This window comes from Schistosoma haematobium, chromosome ZW (assembly GCF_000699445.3).
Source record: "Schistosoma haematobium chromosome ZW, whole genome shotgun sequence".
Lineage (NCBI taxonomy): Eukaryota > Metazoa > Platyhelminthes > Trematoda > Strigeidida > Schistosomatidae > Schistosoma > Schistosoma haematobium.
The window spans coordinates 68,607,357-68,627,344 of record NC_067195.1 but is presented as its reverse complement, the minus strand read 5'-3'; the positions used below and the strand labels follow the sequence as shown (position 1 = coordinate 68,627,344).

Here is a 19,988-nt window from a genome sequence, read left to right as displayed (position 1 = left end):
TTTATCTGAAGCATCCACCATCAAAGCAAGTGGGGAAAGAGAATTCGGATATATCAACGTAGTTGCTTGAGCCAGTTTATCTTTAAGCTGTTTAATAGCTTCGATGGCGTCAGAAGACAGTTTGAATTCTTTTGGTTTTCCTTTAAGTGAATCTGTCAAAGGTTGCATTAATTGTGCACAACCTGGTATGAATCTGCGATAAAAGTTAATTAGGCCTAGAAAACTTCTCAGTTGTGTTAGAGAACTAGGTACGGGGTATTGTTTGATAGTATCCACTTCTTTTTTTATAGGTTTAATCCCTTCTGGGCTTATTGTGTGACCGAGAAATTCTAAAGTTTGAACACCGAAAACACACTTACTTTGATGTATGTTTATTCCATGTTCATCCAGTCTTTTCAACACTGCTTGTACATGCTGTTCGTGTGATTGCAAATCGGGGCTGGCAATTAACAAGTCGTCTATATACCCCTGCGCAAATGGCATATCTCGAAGTAGGTTATCTATGAATCTTTGAAATGTCTGTGCCGCATTTCTCAGGCCGAATGGCATGCGTACAAACTCGAATAAGCCAAAGGGTGTAGTAATAGCTGTCTTGGGAATATCTTCATCAGCCACCGGGATATTGTGATATGCCCTGACTAAATCAATTTTAGTGAATATGTTCATACCCTGTAAACCGTTGGTGAAATCTTGGATATGAGGTATTGGGTACCTATCAGGTACGGTTTGACGGTTTAGGGCTCTGTAATCCCCGCACGGTCGCCAGTCACCTTCATTCTTCTTTGGGACCATATGCAAAGGGGATGCCCATTGACTATCAGAGGGACGGATAATACCCAGTTGTAGCATATAATCAAACTCGGCCCTAGCGATTTTGAGCTTATCTGGTGCTAGTCTCCTGGGTTTTGCAAAAACCGGTGCACCTTCGGTTTTGATAGTGTGACTTACTTTTAGTTTGTCTTTAGAAGGCTGTGGGTTTGGTTTAGTTAAGTTTGGAAATTCCGCGAGTATATCTTGGAATTTCGCTGTTGTTACTGGGGAGTTTGAATCAAGTTAAGAGAGCTGATGTGACTTTCTTTGCCTTTTGTGTAATACGAAGTTTCTTTTAGTGTTAATCGCCGTTTCTTGGTGTCAACTAGAAATTCGTATCTCTCTAGAAAGTCCATCCCCAGTGTTGCCAGATCTAAGTCGGCTACCGTGAAAACCCAAGGGAATTGCCTCCTGAACCCCAAATCTAGGGTTAAAGTTTTCTGCCCAAATGTCGCAATTTTAGTTTTATTTGCAGCTTGAAGTGTAATTGATGATGTTTCTCGACTAATCTCAGTTTTATTTCGAGGGATGATGCTAAGAGCAGCGCCAGTATCCACCAAGAAATTCAAGCCCGAGTTTCTGTCTCTAACATAAAACAAGCGACTGTTTAGGCGCCCCTCCTCAGTCGTCGCGACCTGGGGAGGGGTTACTCGTTTCCCGCTGCCTTAGAATTATGCTTAGGCCAGGCGCATGGTTGCATGCACTTGGTTGAGTTGACACCAAACTTCCAGTGGTACCAACAAAACTGCCCAGATTGTCTGGACATTTGTGACCTGTTTTGTGACTTGGATCGTGGTCGTTGTGGTGACCTGCTCCTGTTTCTATGACCCATTTGCATTCTGGTGACAGCCTCAGTGAGACTCTTAACACTCGCAATGAGTCCTTCTATTACGGGGTCTTTTGCTGATTCTACTTTTTGTGTGTGATTTATTGTGCCTGATCCAGTTGGAGGACCTCTTTCCATTATTCTGTCGGCTATACGCGCTAAGTGAGATAATGAGGTTTCAGGATCTTGTGCATCCAAACAGTGTTGGACGTAGCATGGGAGAGCTTGTATCCATCCTTGTTTTAGGACTGTTTCACCCACTGTGTTATCACCCACTAAGACTTGGAGGTGACGTAAAAACTGTGACGGCGACCGATCACCTAGTGTTTCACCTTGAAAAAGTCTTTGGATTCTTTGACTATCTGATAATGATAAACGGTTCATTATCTCTCGTCTTAAGATGGTGTATGGTTGTGGTGATGGTGGACTTAAAATCAAGTCACGGACTTCTTTGGCGACTGAAGGAGGAAGGATAGAACACAAGTCTCTATAGCGAATCCCTTCAGATTTGATATTGTGTCTCGTAAAATAATGCTCTAGTTGAGCAAACCACAACTCAGGATCACTACGATCAAATTCTGGAAGTCGGGATTTCGTAGTCATAACAGTGTCTATCTCCACTGGTGACAAATCCTCCAGATTATGGGTTTCTATTGAGTCTGACATGAGGTATGTGACAAATATAGCAATAAAGTTAGCACAAAAAGTGGTTACTATGACACGAATAACTTAAGATAATACGGAATAAACTAGTTATATACTCAAATCAGTTTACGGATAATCAGGTCTACTTTTACGATTGAGTAAAAAAAAAATGTTAATAACAGAAATGAGGTTAAATTTGTGTTCAAAAGGGCTCACCAATTTCGTGCCTTAAGGTAACCCTCGTGCTATTGATAGAAGAAACCAGAGAAGTAGTGAATATGTCTTTATTTCGATCTTCGCGCAGTCACAGTGGAGCGTGGGATTATCTGTTCAGACAAACAAAGGCTCTCAACATTCAAGATAATAGGGAATATAACGCTTATAAAAAATAAGGAAGTGAATGAATACTTGAACAATACTGTTTCGGCATAAGCTTGGTTGTTTGGGGTCAACTCTTAACCAACCAACCTGAGCTGTTACAGGTGTCATCTATCGCAGCCCAATCTGCTTAGCTGATGACTCCATTTTATAACATATTCAGTAATGGAGTGCAAATGACAGATGCTCGATACTGAGAGACTTTTATGGACCTAATATTAATTGGGATGAGATGGCCTCCGTAAGATCTATAAACTCCTTTGATAGTAGGTTCCTGATAACGGAAACGGAGCATGCATCCGTACAGCATGTATCCAAACCCACGCGTTTTGGTGCAAACCAAGGTTCTCCTTCGTTGGACTTAGTAATCGCTCATGCGATTGATGATATGGCCAACCTAAATATTCTTCCATCGTTAGTGAATAGCGATCACGCTGTTTTGTCAGTCACGTTTAGAGCTGGTGACGTGATATGCGATCAGGTTAAGCCTCGCCCAAATGCATAGAGCGCTAACATATCAGCCATTCAGGAGTGCGCTGCCAACACAGATTGGTTTGTAGATACCGGCTTATCAGTTGAAGAAGCATGGTCTATATTTAAAGGTAAGTTTAGTTTAGTTACGTCCTCGTTCATACCATACCTGGTACCGCGTAGACCGAATAACGGTCCACCATGGATAACTAAACCAGTCAGGAAACTTCTTAGGAAAAGGAAGAAGCACTGGAATATGTTCATCTCTACTGGCTTAGAACAATACAGATCCAGTTATTGTAAGATTAGGAATACCTGTAAAGCGTTGATAAGTAAGACCAGACGATCATACGAAAAACGATTGGTTAGGGATTCTAGATATAGTCCGAAACAGTTATTCTAGTATATAAAAAGGCGAACTCAGAGAAGCGATGGAATTCCATCACTTTTGATCTACAAAGAAAATCCGTTAATCTTGGCAAGAAATGATACCGAAAAAGCTGGAGCTTTATCGGGATATTTCAGTAAGGTGTTTTCTATCAGTAATGAAGAACGACAAACGATTCATTGTTATTGTGGCAGCTCGTTGATGGACCCTGTAGTCATTGAGAAAGACACTGTTTTAGGGCTACTTTAGCATCTCAAACCTGATAAATCCAGTGGTCCTGATGATATCCATCCTAGGATTATGAAAGCCATATCGGATGTAGTTGCTGAAACTTTGGCGATGCTGTTTGACATGTACCTGTAAAAGTGGAGTTCCCCAAGGTACAATCCTCGGTCCTCTTCTCTTTTTACTTTATGTAAATGAACTACCAACTGTAGCGAAATCATCCGTTCTACTCTTCGCTGATGACATGAAAATTTGTAGACCCAAACACAGTTTTTCAGATAGAATAGTACTGCAGGATGATCTCAATTGACTGGTGGTATGGATGGATGAATGGTCAATAGAAGTGAACCCTAACAAGAGTGTTGTGATGCAATTAAATAACTATGATGATTCGTATCACTACACAATATGTGGATTCGTGCTACCCAAAGTAAGAAACTAAAAGATTTGGGAGTCATATCAAGCAGTGATCTCAAAACCACTCGTCACTGTATGGCTGCTTCTGCGAAAGGCTATAGGTATTATGGTCTATTCGTAGGTCTTTCCAGTATTTAGATGACGAAATACTTAGATTATTATACTCGATTTACGTACGACTACATTTAGCATATGGGATTCAAGCAGTGGGTCCTTGTTTCAATTATGAGTCGGATATACTGGAACGAATCCAATGACCAGGTACTAAAATGGTACAAGGTCTATCTGGCCTATCTTATGAAGACAGACTGAGACACGTTGAATTATTTCCGTTATCTTACCGTAGAATACGGGGTGATCTAATATTGGCTTATCGTATACTGAACGATAACCTTGCTATTAACATGTCTCATCTTCTACTTCCGTCTAGGACTGATCATTTGAGAGGTCATTCGAAAAATGTTCAAAAACCAAGATCAAATCGTCTACTTATGGAGTTTGGTTTCTCGCACCGAGTAGTGAATTACTGGAATTCTCTACCGGAACACGTGATATCAGCACTTTCTGTTGATATATTTAAAACGACATTGAACCTCTACAGTGTAACAAACTGAAAGGATTAATATAGGTCGATAGACCTCCTATCCTTATTTGTGAACGCTGAAGTCCGTTTATGTTATGTGTTAGCTCCAAACCACTTAAGTTTCACGAATGTTATTGGTCATGAGGCAGTATCGTATACTTGAAACAGTACCGAAACAATAAGAAGTGAACTCAAGGAAGTCAGTTGATGAATGCCACCCCATCACTAACGCATTGGATATTGGAAGAGGTGCTTTTTGAATCCGTCAAGGTCGAGGTGTTTGGTTTGTCATCAAGATTGGTTCGTGACTATAACTGGTAATTTCTGACTACCCATTATTGTCATGGGTTGTGGTAATCACATTCTTCTTTACAGATGAAGCATTTTTAAATTTTTTGGCGTCATCTAGAACATTTTTGACCCACTTTAACACGATCGGTCCACGTGTACGTTACTTGTACATAGAACGTCGTCAACAGTATCGTTAGCTAACATCACCTTGAGAATCCCATTTAACTTATTTGTTTCTAGAGTCGTAGTGGATGCTTCAATTAATACTTTTTTATTTACTAATGCTTTTCAAACTTATTTTAATAATCTAATACATGTCTAGTTTTGTCTGAGACAACAAATACCCTATAGGTTTTTGGGAAGCTTAAAAGTAGATAACTGAATAAAACGGAAAGTTAAGTGGATGATTCGTCTCGATTATTTCCGATGGTTAATTAACATTAATGACACTGACGCGGTCAGCTGTTATGTGGTTTTTGAGATTTCATTTATGTAAAGACTGATTATCATAAGCAAATTGTGTGTACCACGTTTCGACAAATATCAGAGTAGTAGAATTAACAACAGCATTAACGTTAGTAGAAAAGATTAAACACAAGCTGTTTGGTTAACGAAGAAAGAATGAGTCCACAGAATAAAAAGTATAAGATTATTAGAAAAACAAGATTTAATGGAAGATAAAGACTAGGTGAATCTAGGTCAGTAATATTAGTGTTTGCACAACAAAAACTAACCTGACTTCAGCCCATTTGTTTGAGGTCCTATGCATATAAAATCTAAAAGTCCTAACGCCACTTGGGAGTGGTCTAAGTGAGTCACTTAGACTTCGAAAATAAACGAAGATCAAATGTAAATGTCATCATGACCACACCCCTACTTTAGTACAGTAGAGGCATTGAAAAATATTCAGCCATTCTCTTTGCTAGTTATATTATAATCCAAAATAAACCGAATCCAAGCGCTTTTTTTAGAGTTAGCAACCTCGCAATCAACTAGGGCTCCTTGACAAGAGAAGACAGCTTCGGTGGGGCTCCGTAGCTCATCCATTTTGTTTCACCGGTTAGATTTACTCATTTTTTATAAGTTATTATTCTCTACATGAAATCCACACTAGATTTCAGCTTTTTTTTTTTAGAAAACCAGTACGGTTATTCGAACAGTCTTTCGGTGCTCAGTCGTCCAGCTGATAGTTTTCCTACTGTCTCTGTTTTTTATTTAGACGCTTTAATAAAAGATTAGTTAGCTTTTGTTCATGACAATTCCGTCGAAGTAAATCGTTTTGTGGTCTGTCTAGCCCCCAAATGCCCTGGTACGGCCGAGAGTGGGGAGAGTCCGCTCTCCCTCAAAAGATGCTCTCACATGGCCACGCGTATATAGCCTCTGCCAGGGAAGTCCTACTCACTGCCTTCTCGTGGCATTACTGTTGTTTACGAAATTGAAAGGAAAAAAAGCGAATGTCCAGCGCTTTACCCGGGTTGGTGGACATGAAGAGTCCACCTAGGGGAGTTGGAAAACCCTGATTCCAAACCAATGGTGCACATAAGCTCCAGTACCCTGAAGGAACAAATAGCGTATGAACCAATTATTGGTCACTGTCTACCATGGGACTGCATCTCCTTACGATGCTCCATCTTGTGGATCAGACCTTCAAGCCGAAGGCTCCAGATATGGCCCCCTAAGAAAACCACCTGCTTCGGTTTGGGCACCCGGGCAGTATCACAGCCTTCACACATATCAAATGAGATCTGTGTGGCACATATGTATTTGGTGCCTCCTTGTACCAATATGTGTGTTAAAATAAAATAAAATAAACCAGGTACAAGTAAACATTAACTAGAGGATGACATCTTTTCCCTGAGCGCTCTAAAAGTAGTTGTCATCTTAATTTGTAGGATAACTGAGTAATTTAGGTCTTAAATGCTTATTCCTAGTAGGCGTACAAATTTTATGTTATTATAAAATATAATCTTTGTTTTGGAACCCTTCTCGATTAATTATCCCGTGTAATTGTAATAATACTAACCATATTCTCGATTTAATATCCCAAAATAAACTATAAAGTTGGATACATTGCTAGTTTATTCATGCTTATGGTTTTTAAACCGTCTTTGTTTTTTCGTCAGTGTCACGTACTTCTAAAAATAGTTTGCTAAACAGCAATAGTTTCCGCCGAAAGCCGTCTCGGAAAAAAGTTATTCAGCGTTTCGATCTATTTATAATCGCTTTATATTAAATTGAAATTTGCCATCACTAAAATACAACTTGACTGGTCCTTATGTTCAGTGTTGTCCATTCACTAGTTTCATTTAACGTTTGAATGTCTCGTAAAGTATATCCGTTGTAGCAAACTATTGATTTTAAGGTCTTGACTGTGATTTTATTTCACTTCTGGCTTTCAAATTAATCATGACTTTCTTGTACATGTTTTTACCAGTAAAAGTAATTTCAGGCTAATTAATTTATATTTAAAACTTTTTTTACCTCCCAAGTCGAATTTCGGTGTTGTATTTGATTAGATCTAATCTACTTTGCCCGATACAAAAGAACATCTACCCAGTAATTGCTCTTTTGTTTGCTAATGTTACACACAAAATTTTTAATTCGAGTCTATCATTTAAAGTTGTTATATAGAAGGGATTGATGATAAATAATGAACCAGGTTTTTGATTTTCAAAGGGAATGGACAAAATTCTAACTGATAGATGAAGTTCAATGATGCGATATGATCAGTGAATATCTACTCATGAGACCGGATTAATAACTCAAAACCTTCAGATGATCTAATGCAGTAGACTTTTGACCAGGAAAATAAAGTTTTCTTCCTAATAATAGAACGGAATTATATACAAATTCACAAGGAAATATGCTTGACTAGATGTGAATAATTGGGGGATATAAATTTCATAGGTCAATAGCTCGCCAATGAGTTATTTGATACTCTTACATTCTCATACAACTGGGCAACAGAATATATTTATACCACATGAATAGTAGGATTAAATTATAGAGAAATAGAAAAAGGAGAGGAAGTATACACAGAAGCAGATGAATGAATAAAGTTAAGTGAACGAGAGTAGTATACAATAAAAGAAAAAAATTCTCTTAAACGAGTTTCTTTCATTTTCACTAAAATGTAAAATATATGTATAGCCTCATCCTCTTTGGTTTTGTTTCACTTCATGTCTGATAACATCTCCGGCTAATGAATTGCACCACCTCCAGTCCCAACCAGTGAGTTGCGGTAAATCGATGGATGACTATCCTATACTGCTTTCACTCCATCTTCCACTTTTTCCGACCAGTTCCAGAGTCGGGAATTATTTCTTAGTGTGGAATTCGCGTATATGAAATTCCTGTAAACCACTGGAGCCAATGTTTAAAAATAGTGAGCTATCGTCACTGCCTTCGAGCATAATATACCGAAATTCAGCACTGTTAACATAGTGCTGTCACTGAACGTCAACAATTCTTAGGAAACACAACGTTGATCCAAAACTAAGTTGCTTGAGATCATCAACTTTGAGTTTCCAGGCTTCGTACGCCTAGAGTAGAACTGCTCTCACCGACGCGTTGTAGACCTGACCTTTCACACTCAGAACAGTACTTCTACTAAATATTATCATTTCATTTTATTTGTATGTGGCGTATATATATCTGGAGCCCCCTTGTACCAACATTTATGTGTTCAAATAAATAAATTTCACACCCAGATTACCACGACAGTTCGAAAAATAGTCCAGATTAGCATAAATCTCATCAGACGTAGGTCAATTTCATCAGTCACGTTACCATTGACACTCTCAACTATTCAGGTACACAAACTTCGCGAGTGCTTCTAATATTTCGCCACAAAAAGTGAGTGGCGGTACAGGCTCTTGCCAGTTTTGCAGAAGTGATTTGCATTTAAAATGTGCAATGTAAGTTATTCCTACCTACATACATACTTACGCCTGTTACTTCTCGTGAAGAAGCATAGGCTGATCACCAGCATTCGCCATCCAACCCTGTCCTGGGCATTCCTTTCCAGTTGTTATTCATCCTTTTCATATCTCCTATTTCTCAAAGTAATGTGTTCTTCGGCCGTCCTCTTTTCCGTTTCCCTCCAGGATCCCAAGTCAGGGCTTGCTTCGTGATGCAGTTTGATGATTTCCGTAATGTATGTCCTATTCATTTCCATCGTCTTTTCCTCATTTCTTCAGCTGGAAGCTGGTTTGTTCTCTCTCAGAGAAGGCTGTTGCTGATGGTATCCGGCCAATGGATGTTGAGTATCTTGCGTAGACAGCTATTTATAAATACTTGTACCTTCTTGATGGTGGTTGTTGTAGTTCTCCAAGTTTCAGCTCCATACAGTAAAACTGCCTTGACGTTGGTATTGAAGATTCTGAATTTGATATTGGTTGAAAGTTGTTTTGAGTTGCATATGTTCTTCAATTGTAGGAATGCGTCCCTTGCTTTGCCAATCCTCGCCTTTACGTCTGCATCTGAACCTCCTTGTTCATCGATGATGCTTCCCAGGTATGTGAAGGATTCCACATCGTCCAGAGTTTCGCCATCAAGAGTGAATGGATTGCTGTTCTGCGTTTTGAATTTGAGGACCTTGGTTTTCCCCTTGTGTATTTTGAGGCCTACTGATGCAGAGACTGGTGCTACACTGGCTCTCATTAGTCATCTGCGAAGTCCAAATCGTGTAATTGATTCTGGGCTGTCCATTGTATTCCGTGTTTTCCTCCAGATGTCGAGGTCTTCATAATCCAGTCGACCATGAAAAGAAAGAGGAAGGGAGAGAGTAGACAGCCATGTCTGACTCCGGTTCTTACGTGGAATGCATCTGTCAGTTGTCGTCTATACACGACCTTGCACTGTAATCCGTCGTATGAGTTCCGGTTAATATTGACAATCTTCTCAGGAACTTCGTAGTGTCGAAGAAGTTTCCATAACGTTCTATCTACATTGTCTAATGCGTTTTCATAATCAATGAAGTTGATGTATAGTGATGAGTTCCACTCAACTGATTGTTCGACGATGATCCATAGTGTTGCAATTTGGTCTGTGCACGACCGATCCTTACAGAATCCAGCTTGTTGATCTCGAAGTTGGGCGTCTACTGCGTCTTTCATCCGGTTCAGCAACACTCTGTTAAAGACTTTCCCTGGTATTGACAGTAGCGTAATGCCTCTGTAGTTTTCACATTTGCTCAGATCTTTCTTTGGAATCTTGATGAGGTGTCCTTCTTTCCAGTCCATCAGCACTTGTTCCTCCTCCCAAATCTTTTTGAACAGAAGGTAAAGCATGTTTGTAGTTACTTCGATGTCTGACTTCAGTGCTTCTGCTGGTATGTTGTCAGGTCCTGCTGCTTTCCCGTTCTTGATTTGTCTGATGGCCATTCTGATTTCTTCCGTCGTTGGTGGATTGACATCTATAGGAAGATCTGTGTGTGCTGCTTCGATGTCCACTAGATTCATTGGAGCCAGCCTATTCAGGAGTTCCTCGAAGTATTCTACCCATCTGTTCCACTGTTGTTGAATTTCAGTGATTGGCCTGCCTTCTTTGTCTTTGACCGGTCTCTCTGTTTTACTGTATTTCCCTGATAGTTTCTTCGTTGTATCGTAAAGTTGTTTCATATTTCCTTCCCTTGCAGCCTTTTCGGCCGTCGTTGCTAGTTCTTCCGCGTATTTCTGCTTGTCGGCTCTAATGCTTTTCTTCAGTTGCTTGTTTACTTCTATGTATTCAGCTTGTGCTTGGACTTTCTCTGTTTGTGTTCGGCTGTTGTTAATTGCTGTCTTCTTGTTCTTCCTTTGTTTGAACTTGTCCAGTGTTTCTATAGAGATCCATTCCTTGTGATGATGCTTCTTGCATCCTAGAACCTCTTGACAAGTTGAAGTTAATGCTTCCTTGATACTTTTCCAGTTGTCCTCCATAGTAGTTTCTTCTTCCTTCAGTAGATCCTGTAAGGCTTGGAACCTGTTGTTGTGAGATATCTTGAATTCGTTGATTTTGTCAGTATCTCGAAGGAAGGCTGTATTGAACCTTTGTAGTGCTGTTTGTCCACTTGTCCAGTACTTTTTTAGCTTCAGTTTTAAATTGGCTACAACTAGGTGGTGATCTGAAGCTACGTCAGCACCTCTCCTGGTTCTCACATCTATTGTCCTTCGGAATTTTTTATTGATGCAGATATGATCTATCTGGTTCTCTGTGGTGTGGTTCGGTGAGATCCATGTAGCCTTGTGTATACGTTTGTGTGGAAATACTGTGCCTCCTATGACCAATTTGTTGAATGAACACAGATTTGCGAATCTTTCTCCATTTTTGTTTCTTTCTCCCAGTCCATGTCGTCCCATAATATCTTCATATCCAGTGTTGTCTATTCCGACTTTGGCGTTTAGATCTCCCATCAGAATGGTGAGGTCCTTTGTTGGGCACTTCTCTATGATTGACTGCAGCCGCTCGTAGAATTGATCTTTAATGTCGTCGTTGCTATCATTGGTGGGTGCATAACATTAGATAATATTCATTGTGATCCCCTCCTTCTTTGTTTTTAATGATGCTTTGATGATTCTGGATCCGTGAGATTCACATCCTACAGGTGCATTTCGTGCTACTTTAGACGGCATCAGAGCAACTCCCTGAGTGTGTGGAGCATTTCCCTCTTCGTGACCGGAGTATAGCAGCATCTCTCCCGTATTTAGCCTTTGTTTTCCAGCTTGGGTCCGATGGGTTTCGCTGATTCCCAGTACTGCCAATTTGTATCTCCTCATTTCCGTTGCTATTTGACTGGTTTTCCCGGTCTCCCACATTGTTCGGACGTTCCATGTACTTATAAAAATTGTTGCTCTGGTTGTTAGAAGGAGCATCGGCCTCGTGGCTTTCGAAGGAACTCAGCTTTCACTATGAAGCGTCATAATTCTTCTAAATAAAGACCTAACTCCCAGGGCAGAGTTTAAATGGTTTGAATTATTTTTTCTGGTTAGCGTATTTTTAGCGAGTTGGTTTTCTACAGGATGGGGTCGCTAACTCCATGCCCAACCCTCCTCCTTAACCCTGGCTTGGGACCAGCAGTAACTCTAGAAGAGCTACAGGCGGAGTTAGTAGGTGTTGAGGTGACATATTTTTTCATTAGTAACGTATGATTACTCTGGGATTTCATTCTCTTTTATGCAGCGTTAAATAAATATCACAGCTTTTAACCCATATATATATATATATATATATATATATATATACGCTAAGTTCATCTCAGTTGTTGTCATCTTATATCTTCAAGTTGAAATGCCGATGATATGATTTTGATTATCTTGTTATCACATTTTTGTGGATCATTTCAACGTTTATAATCAGTGTCATTTCATCCGAAAGGAATAGTTTTCTCGTCACTGTTTTACTTTTTTAATGCTACTGTTGTCGTCTTTACATATTCCTTGTGACCAATAAATTTTCTTGAAATTGTAATTTGTATTTTAGGATCATGATTGGGGCCTTTGACAGAACTGGGGAATTTCGAGCCTGTACTCAATCACTTCATGATCGACTGCTTTCTGGTCGTCTACGCCTCAAGCCCCCTCACCCTAAGTACTTGCACTCAGTTGATAATACTTACACTGCTAATCTCATAGCTAAGTCGAAGCAAATGTCTGAGGAACTGAAAATGACTGTTTCAAAGATGACTAAATTAAGAATTTTGTTTCAGGAACCATCACATTCATCCCCTGAAGCCCTTAGTAAACTGATTGAAGTAATACAGTATGATATAATGGATTTAAACAAAACTAAACTTCAATTAAAAGCCAGTGTATCCGAAGTTAAAGAGCATTCAACTGCTGGTGTTCAGCACCTAAAACACATAGATCTTATTGTTATTGGATTAGAATATCATCTCTCATTTCTTGTATCTGAGTTTCGTGTTGTATTGGAGGAACATAAAACTTCTCTTTCGGTGGACTCTAGAAAGTCAGACGCTAATATTCAGATGAATAATGATCTAAATCCATTGACAGAATATGCTTCACACTCAAGGATTATGAAAACTAATGAGCCCTCCCCAATCAACCCTACTTCAGACAATTCTATTCCGAACACTCACCCTATAAATGACCAGTTACAAGGAAACAAGAAGCAACAATGTTCAAGTAACCCTTCGAATCCCACTATGTCACTCTTAACACCTGTATCTCACTCACATTCAACTTCAAGCGTACCATCTGTAATGCCCATCTCAAAATTAAATGGCACTCCCATAGTTAATCGATCCGAAGTTTATAACTCATTTCAGGTGAGTAAATCATATATATATATATATACCGAATGTGCTATGACTGAAAAATAGTTGAATACTGTAATATGTACAATCATTCACTTGGTAAATACTATTTTTGTCTACAGTTTTATAATCATTAGGTCTCATCTTTTAGATACCTGAAGTGAAAAGTGGCATATAGACACTGTCAAAACATATTATTATATTTTTATTTCGTTCATGTCTAACTCCTCAATCTTCTGATTAAGCGGCGTACATCATAGTGTGTTTATGTTCCCCATTTACAAGAACAGTTGTATTTTTCGTAGGAGTAGTAGGTTGTAGTAAGTTTACAATTTCTTGTTAAAATACCATTCTAAATGTTTGCTTTTCATTTGACAGTGTATATGAGTTTCTTTATTGTATATTCTATTCATTATAAATAGAATGTCCTTTTAATTTCTTTATCAGGCGGAAAAAACTAGTCGAACACCGGAACAACTTCAAATATTTGCTAGTAATCCGCATGTTTCTCTCATTGACCAGGAAGTTCGTCAACGTGATGCTGCAATTCGGCGAGTGGAATCAACTATTGTTCAACTTGGAGAGATTTACCAACAATTTTCTACTTTAGTACAAGAACAAAATGATTTAGTTTTACGAATAGATAGTCAAACAGATAATGTGGAAATGAATATCAGTGGAGCTCATGCACAATTACTAGTGTTTATGCGACGAATATCTGCACAAAGAGGATTATTAATTAAAGTTTTCATAACTCTTATTTTATGTTTTGTGGTATTTGCATGGATAGTGAAATAAATTTGCTCAGTATTTTTGAAAACCATATCAATCCAGTCTTTCAGTAGTATTGATTTATTAAATTGTTGAGCGTTTTATCTTCCCAATTTACTTTTAATTGAATAACAAAATCTGTTATTGCTTCTCTATGTTTTTATCTCTTTTGTTACGTGTCATTGAATTCTTGACCAGTTTTGTACATTGTTAGTTTTCGCGAAAAAAAGAAATATTAAAGGAAAATAAGTATTCTCATTCCTAATTATCATTTTCAAGGTAGTTTCACAGTTTTGGATATTTTCACAGATGTCTGAATGTGCAATGGTTCTTGATTCTGTTGATTCCTGCGAAAAATGTCGTACTGATAAAAATATCCGCTTACCTTCAAAACGTCATTACCGTCAAAGAGCTCATTGTAATCCCTGGTCAGATCATACACTTGATTATCCCTTAAAACCGGAATTGATGGATTGGGAGAAGTTATTTGGAGGGGACCCAGCATCTTCATTGTCTGTAAACAACAACTCTTTTGATCCTATTGTTCGATTTTTAGATGTGGGTTGCGGCTATGGTGGATTGTTGTTTAATTTATCTACTTTTTATCCATTTACCCGAAGTGTAGGCTTAGAAATACGTTTGAAAGTTTGTGACTTTGTTCAGGTAGGTTGACTTCATTAATTTCTGTATTTATGTATGTAATCAGTTTTAATGAAAATGTACTATAAGTTTCAATTTTCCTCTCAATCAAATTCATTATCTAAATGAAGAGAAAAAGTTCTGTGGATTATCAGTTAATTTATATTTTGAAAAAAAGGTATTCATTTTCTGTGGAAACGGTTTGGCACGAGATATGTGTGTTGGTTTAACTTCCCTTGAACGTCATTAGGAAAAGTGATTTTACCAGGGAGTTATAAACGTGTGGTGACTTTATGTGTTATAAAGTGAAATTATTTTTAGTTTCAAAATAAAATTAATAAACTTTTGAAATATCGTTGAAAATACTGAAATGTCAGATGTGCTTTTAGAGGAAAAGTTATATGGCTTTGTTACATTTTTCAACTGTTCATTTAAAAAAATATATTCAAGTTTACTATTTACTTAGAGATTAAATAGATTCATTAAGGGTGGATAACATATTTATTTACACTAGTGAGCTTGGATTAAAATAAAATCTAAGTTAAATGGACCCATGTTTTTCAAAAAAAGTATTATGATTACGTCGTATAGATAAATAAATATCACTGAAGTGACGTTGAATTGTTCACTTTTAAGACGATACACAGTTGATGTGCTCTTTAATTTGCCATATACTTGGTTATATATTGTGAATCAAGTAAATTGGGTTACTGTTCTATATCGGCAGACCAACTTTTATTACTATATTGTCCTTTAGTTATACATAAGTTCTAAACTAATCATTTGATTGTGATTTATGTTACTTTTCTATCGTATCGCAATTTGTGAAATGTACTTGCATTACATGTAAATGTAGCATTTCATCTTTCACACTGTTTTGCGAAACAGATGCAAAAGTTATCAACACCCATTTATTTGGTAACTTGTGTATAGAGTACAATTTGTGAACTTAGTATACTACCTGTAATTATGGATCTCTAGCCCCTTATGTTGTCTACTTGCAATAATTGTGTTATCGAGGATTCTGAACTCAAACTAATTACCTCCTTTAAAAAAAGGTAAACTAATTTATGTGAGACAACTGTCTAGATATTTTCCTATTACATTGTACATTTACACTAAAGATAATACTGGTATTTTAAAGTACAGTTTTAAAATAATCGATATCAGGCGATTGTTTGTTAAGCTTCCTTTATTAATAATTCTACTTAGTAACCAAGTACAGAATTTTGAATCCAGTTTAAAGTAGGACGTAATGTAGGGAAACCTGACCATAGTTTAATAGCTGTCTGAACCAACTATTGGTTTTGTTTCAATAAAACAGCTTTTCATATTTATTAATCTAGGTAGACAATTGTTGTCAATGTGGTCAAGAATCAGAACATATCTTATTTCATACCCCCACTTACACAAACACTTACTGTCTTGATTTGAATTCACAAGTTGCGTCTTCATATCCTTGTGTTATGAAATTACTTCACAACCACAATAATTTATGTTAATTTTAGATCTGTACTCATTATTGTGTCCAAAAATTATTTTAACACTGTTATTTATTTTTTTAAACAGGAAAAAATTAAAGCATTGCGCGCGAAGCATTCTGGTCAGTATAATAATATAGCTTGTATTCGTACAAATGCGATGAAGTTTTTGCCGAACTTTTTTCATAAAGTAAGTTTTATTACTTATATGTAACACATGTATCTAGCACCATAGTTATGAACACTAATATTGTAGGGTTAGTGTCAATTTAATACTAATTGTCAACTGAATTACTCGCTGACCTCGAGTTGTTTTCTGTAAACTTACTAATTATCACTCAAACAATCCATAGTTTTAATTCACTTGATATTGTTTTACTTGAATCTTCCCATTGATGTTTTAGGACTGAAATTGATCAGTCTCTTATTGGCATATGTGCATACTGTGCGTATGCCTCGATATTGCCTTAATTTACAAGCATTATAAGCAAAGATGGATAGTGGCTAGCAGTGGAATCCAGGACGCGCGTTTCGTCCTGTTTGGGACTCGTCAGCTGAATGTACCTGCATCTCAGAATTGATGTTCACTCTGGACCCTATTGCACAAGCAAGTGGCTATCAGGACTCAGTAGCTAAGTGGATAATGCGATGGCGTTTGAAGCGAACGGTACTGAGTTCGAGTCCCAGAGTGAACATCAACTCTGAGTTGCAGGTACATCCAGCTGGCGAGTCCCAAACAGGACGAAACGCGCGTTCTGGATTCCACTGCTAGCCACTATCCATCTTTGCTTATAATCCATAGTTTTGTTAAAAATACAAAGTAACTTGTGTCAAGCATCACACCTTCCACTGTTTGACCGTTTCGTTCCGAAATTCACATAACGTACTTATTTTCAACTCATGTGCAGAAACAACCATTCAGGTTTAAAATTAATTAATCGTGTTGTGTTTCACCATTTCTCGAGTATACTGAATACTGAAATTCAAGTCACATTTATTTGCCTAAAGGGCTAGATCAGACAAACTGAAACAGTTGAAACAGATTTCAAACCGACAACCCTGTGATTCGATGCTAAGTTTTTAAGCTGTTAAGATACTGGTATATAATATGACTTCTGTTTTACTCTCCACGTTTTCACATTTGTTTGTTGTAATTGATTAATACATTAGTATGTCACTTTTTTTGTTTTTAAATACAGGAACAATTGCATAAAATATTCTTTCTTTATCCAGACCCTCATTTTAAACGTGTTAAGCATAAATGGCGCATTATTTCTCCTACTTTATTGGATATATACGCTTATCTGTTGACTCCTGGGGGAAAAATATATTCGACCACTGATGTACCTGATCTTGGTAAATGGATTGTGGATTGTTTATGTGCACACCCACTATTCCGTCCAGTTTGTCATGTTCATCTCAGTCCAGCAGTTGAGAAAATACAAGGTGCCAATGAACTACTAAAGATATCTACTTATCCGGATATATTTGAAGAAAATTCTCATTTTGTCAAAGATTCCGAATCCTTCCAGATACTTAAAGAATCAGACCCGGTATTGAAATTATTGGAACAAGGTTGTACAGAAGAAGCTCACAAAGCCTGTAGAGAAGGTCGGGAAACATTTCTAATTGTATACGAACGTATCTCTAACCCTTAAGTGTATATAAATGACCGTTCTTCTTACTCTAATAAAGTATATCATTAGCAGACAGTTGTAATCATTGTTGAACAACAGAAGTCCTCAATTAATTTTTTGATTTCGGTAGGCGAGGGTTTCATCAAAAATATCGTTGATACAAACTGTGTGCCCATTGTTTAAAACAGTCGGCATTCGTAAGTATGTGTATAATCCCATCCACTAAGTGTTAACAACTAAGACTGATGTTGAATAATTCAAAGTGAATCGGAATGTTTTTGTCATTTACTGCCACTAATGAATTTTGACCAAGAATCAGCCGGATATTCTATATGCTGACGAGCCAGTTACATGATTGAGCAATGACCTTAGTGGTAGCCCAGATGCACTGTGTACGTATTTTGTGCAACTTGTCTAGGATGTTGCGACCCAATCCTTTTGGCACGGTCAGAGACGTAATATAAATGGTCTTCATAATCTTTCTCCTCACATTGCGCTACTTAGATAACAGCACATGACTAGGTTGAATACCTAGATGACAAGCTGTGAGTGAGAAGCATCTGTAACGATGTTTTGTTGAGAAAGCAATTCGAACTTTATAAGTGGCTATATGGAGTCTAGTGTCGGGGACTAAAGGAATATCTTTCTGCGGAGACCCATTTGCGCTCCAACCGTATAGTGAGTGAGGATGACAGACTAGAACAAACCAGAGCAGCCATATCTGACTTCTCCATTCCTAGTTGTGATGCAGTTCGTTATACTGTGTGTATTCTTATGCACATATCCACTCAATAACTCTAACTGACCGTTTCGACCGGGAACGCGTTTGCTTTAAATAAATCCTGTCCAATATGACTTCATGTCCTGACATATTTAAGTGTCGTGTTTCAACTCATGCCCATCAATAACAAGAATTCAGTGTTCAGAGGTGGGTCGTTGTGGTGTTTGAATGAATTAATGATTTCTTTGTACTTGTTGAATGCTCGGTTTCGAATTCTAAATACAACACATTCGTTTGTGGTTATCTAGTAGTTCTTGATCCTATTACGTTATTGCTGGGATTCCTAGTTCATACGATAATTCGAACACTTATGAACATTATACTCGTGTATCGGTATTCGAGTCCCTTTGGCCCAATTTACCATAAAAGTAGTAGGAAAGATGCTTAGCAGAAGCTCATAAGACCGTCTTCATTTAGTCATTCTGCTTAAAAATAGTTGTGGAGGTGCTCACGATTCCCATGAGCCGCACCTGACCACCAGGAAACATGCTACATAAGGTCTACAAATGATTGTTAGTACAAACCATATCTTTATTTCTGGATAATGTTCCTTTTACCCTTTTTAGGCTACAATCAGCGTAGACTGGAACTTAAAGTGGACGACCCAACACTACAGACGAAAAATCTCTATAAATCCTGTTTCGATATGGATGAACAAACATCGGTGGTTTTGACACTTAAACTTTCTTGATAATGCCTTCATAGTAAATGTTTCACTAGTAACTTTGTAGCGTGTTTTTGAGTTAACTGTATTCTCAAAACTGTTCTTAAAGGAATCAATGAACTCTTTTCTTGTAATCTGCTTCTGGTCTGTTGGATAGGTCTTTAATTGTGGAAATGTATCTTTTTTGGTTTCCCTCTGAAACAGATTGGTGAAAGAAATAATATATTATCACTTGGAGTGATTTCAGACTAGCAATCGAAGTAATTATTCTCCGTATTTTGGGTACTTTAGAAAGCCAACTTTCTCAGACTGGGGGATTCTCGAGTCGACACTTCGTAGGTGAATCATATATCTATTAGGATCGAAAAATTTACGAAAGACACGATTGATGTGGTTCATGTCTCTCCGACTGTACAAAATTACGGGGCTTATAAGTTTAGAGCTTTCAAGAAGGCTTAGGAGGGAGTAACTGTATACCTAATAACATACTGGAAGAGATCTTCAAGAACGGAAGAGCACATAGTGCAAGAGTTGTTTCCTGGTGAGGTCTATAATAATCTCTCCATCGTAGCACTCACGCGATTTATTCTGGTCAGACAAAATATACTAACCACTTCAGATATTCTGTACATTTACATTTGACCTAACCAAGCATTCAGATGTCTTGTTATACATACGATGAGTCACGTTATTTAGGATGAATTAACTAGTGTAGTAATTTCATGCT

At 37.8% G+C, this 19,988-nt stretch overlaps 1 protein-coding gene across 2 annotated transcripts; it reads left to right on the top strand.

Moving 5' to 3' along the window:
* Positions 1-4,402: 4,402 nt before the first annotated feature.
* On the top strand, positions 4,403-19,545 carry STX5_1 (Syntaxin-5; the record flags this gene model as incomplete). Of its 2 annotated transcripts, none has more annotated exons than XM_051212132.1 (6): positions 4,403-5,060; positions 12,493-13,300; positions 13,736-14,722; positions 16,268-16,369; positions 17,379-17,790; positions 19,164-19,545. In XM_051212132.1, exons 1-3 carry the CDS (start codon positions 4,951-4,953, stop codon positions 14,084-14,086), a joined length of 1,269 nt encoding a protein of 422 aa, XP_051072281.1. In that variant the 5' UTR covers positions 4,403-4,950. The 2 variants fall into 2 exon arrangements, with proteins under 2 accessions (XP_051072281.1, XP_035587426.1); XM_035732410.2 differs by lacking the exon at positions 19,164-19,545 and having other exon boundaries at positions 13,736-14,062; positions 14,369-14,722; positions 17,379-17,837.
* Between the last annotated feature and the right edge of the window lie 443 nt (positions 19,546-19,988).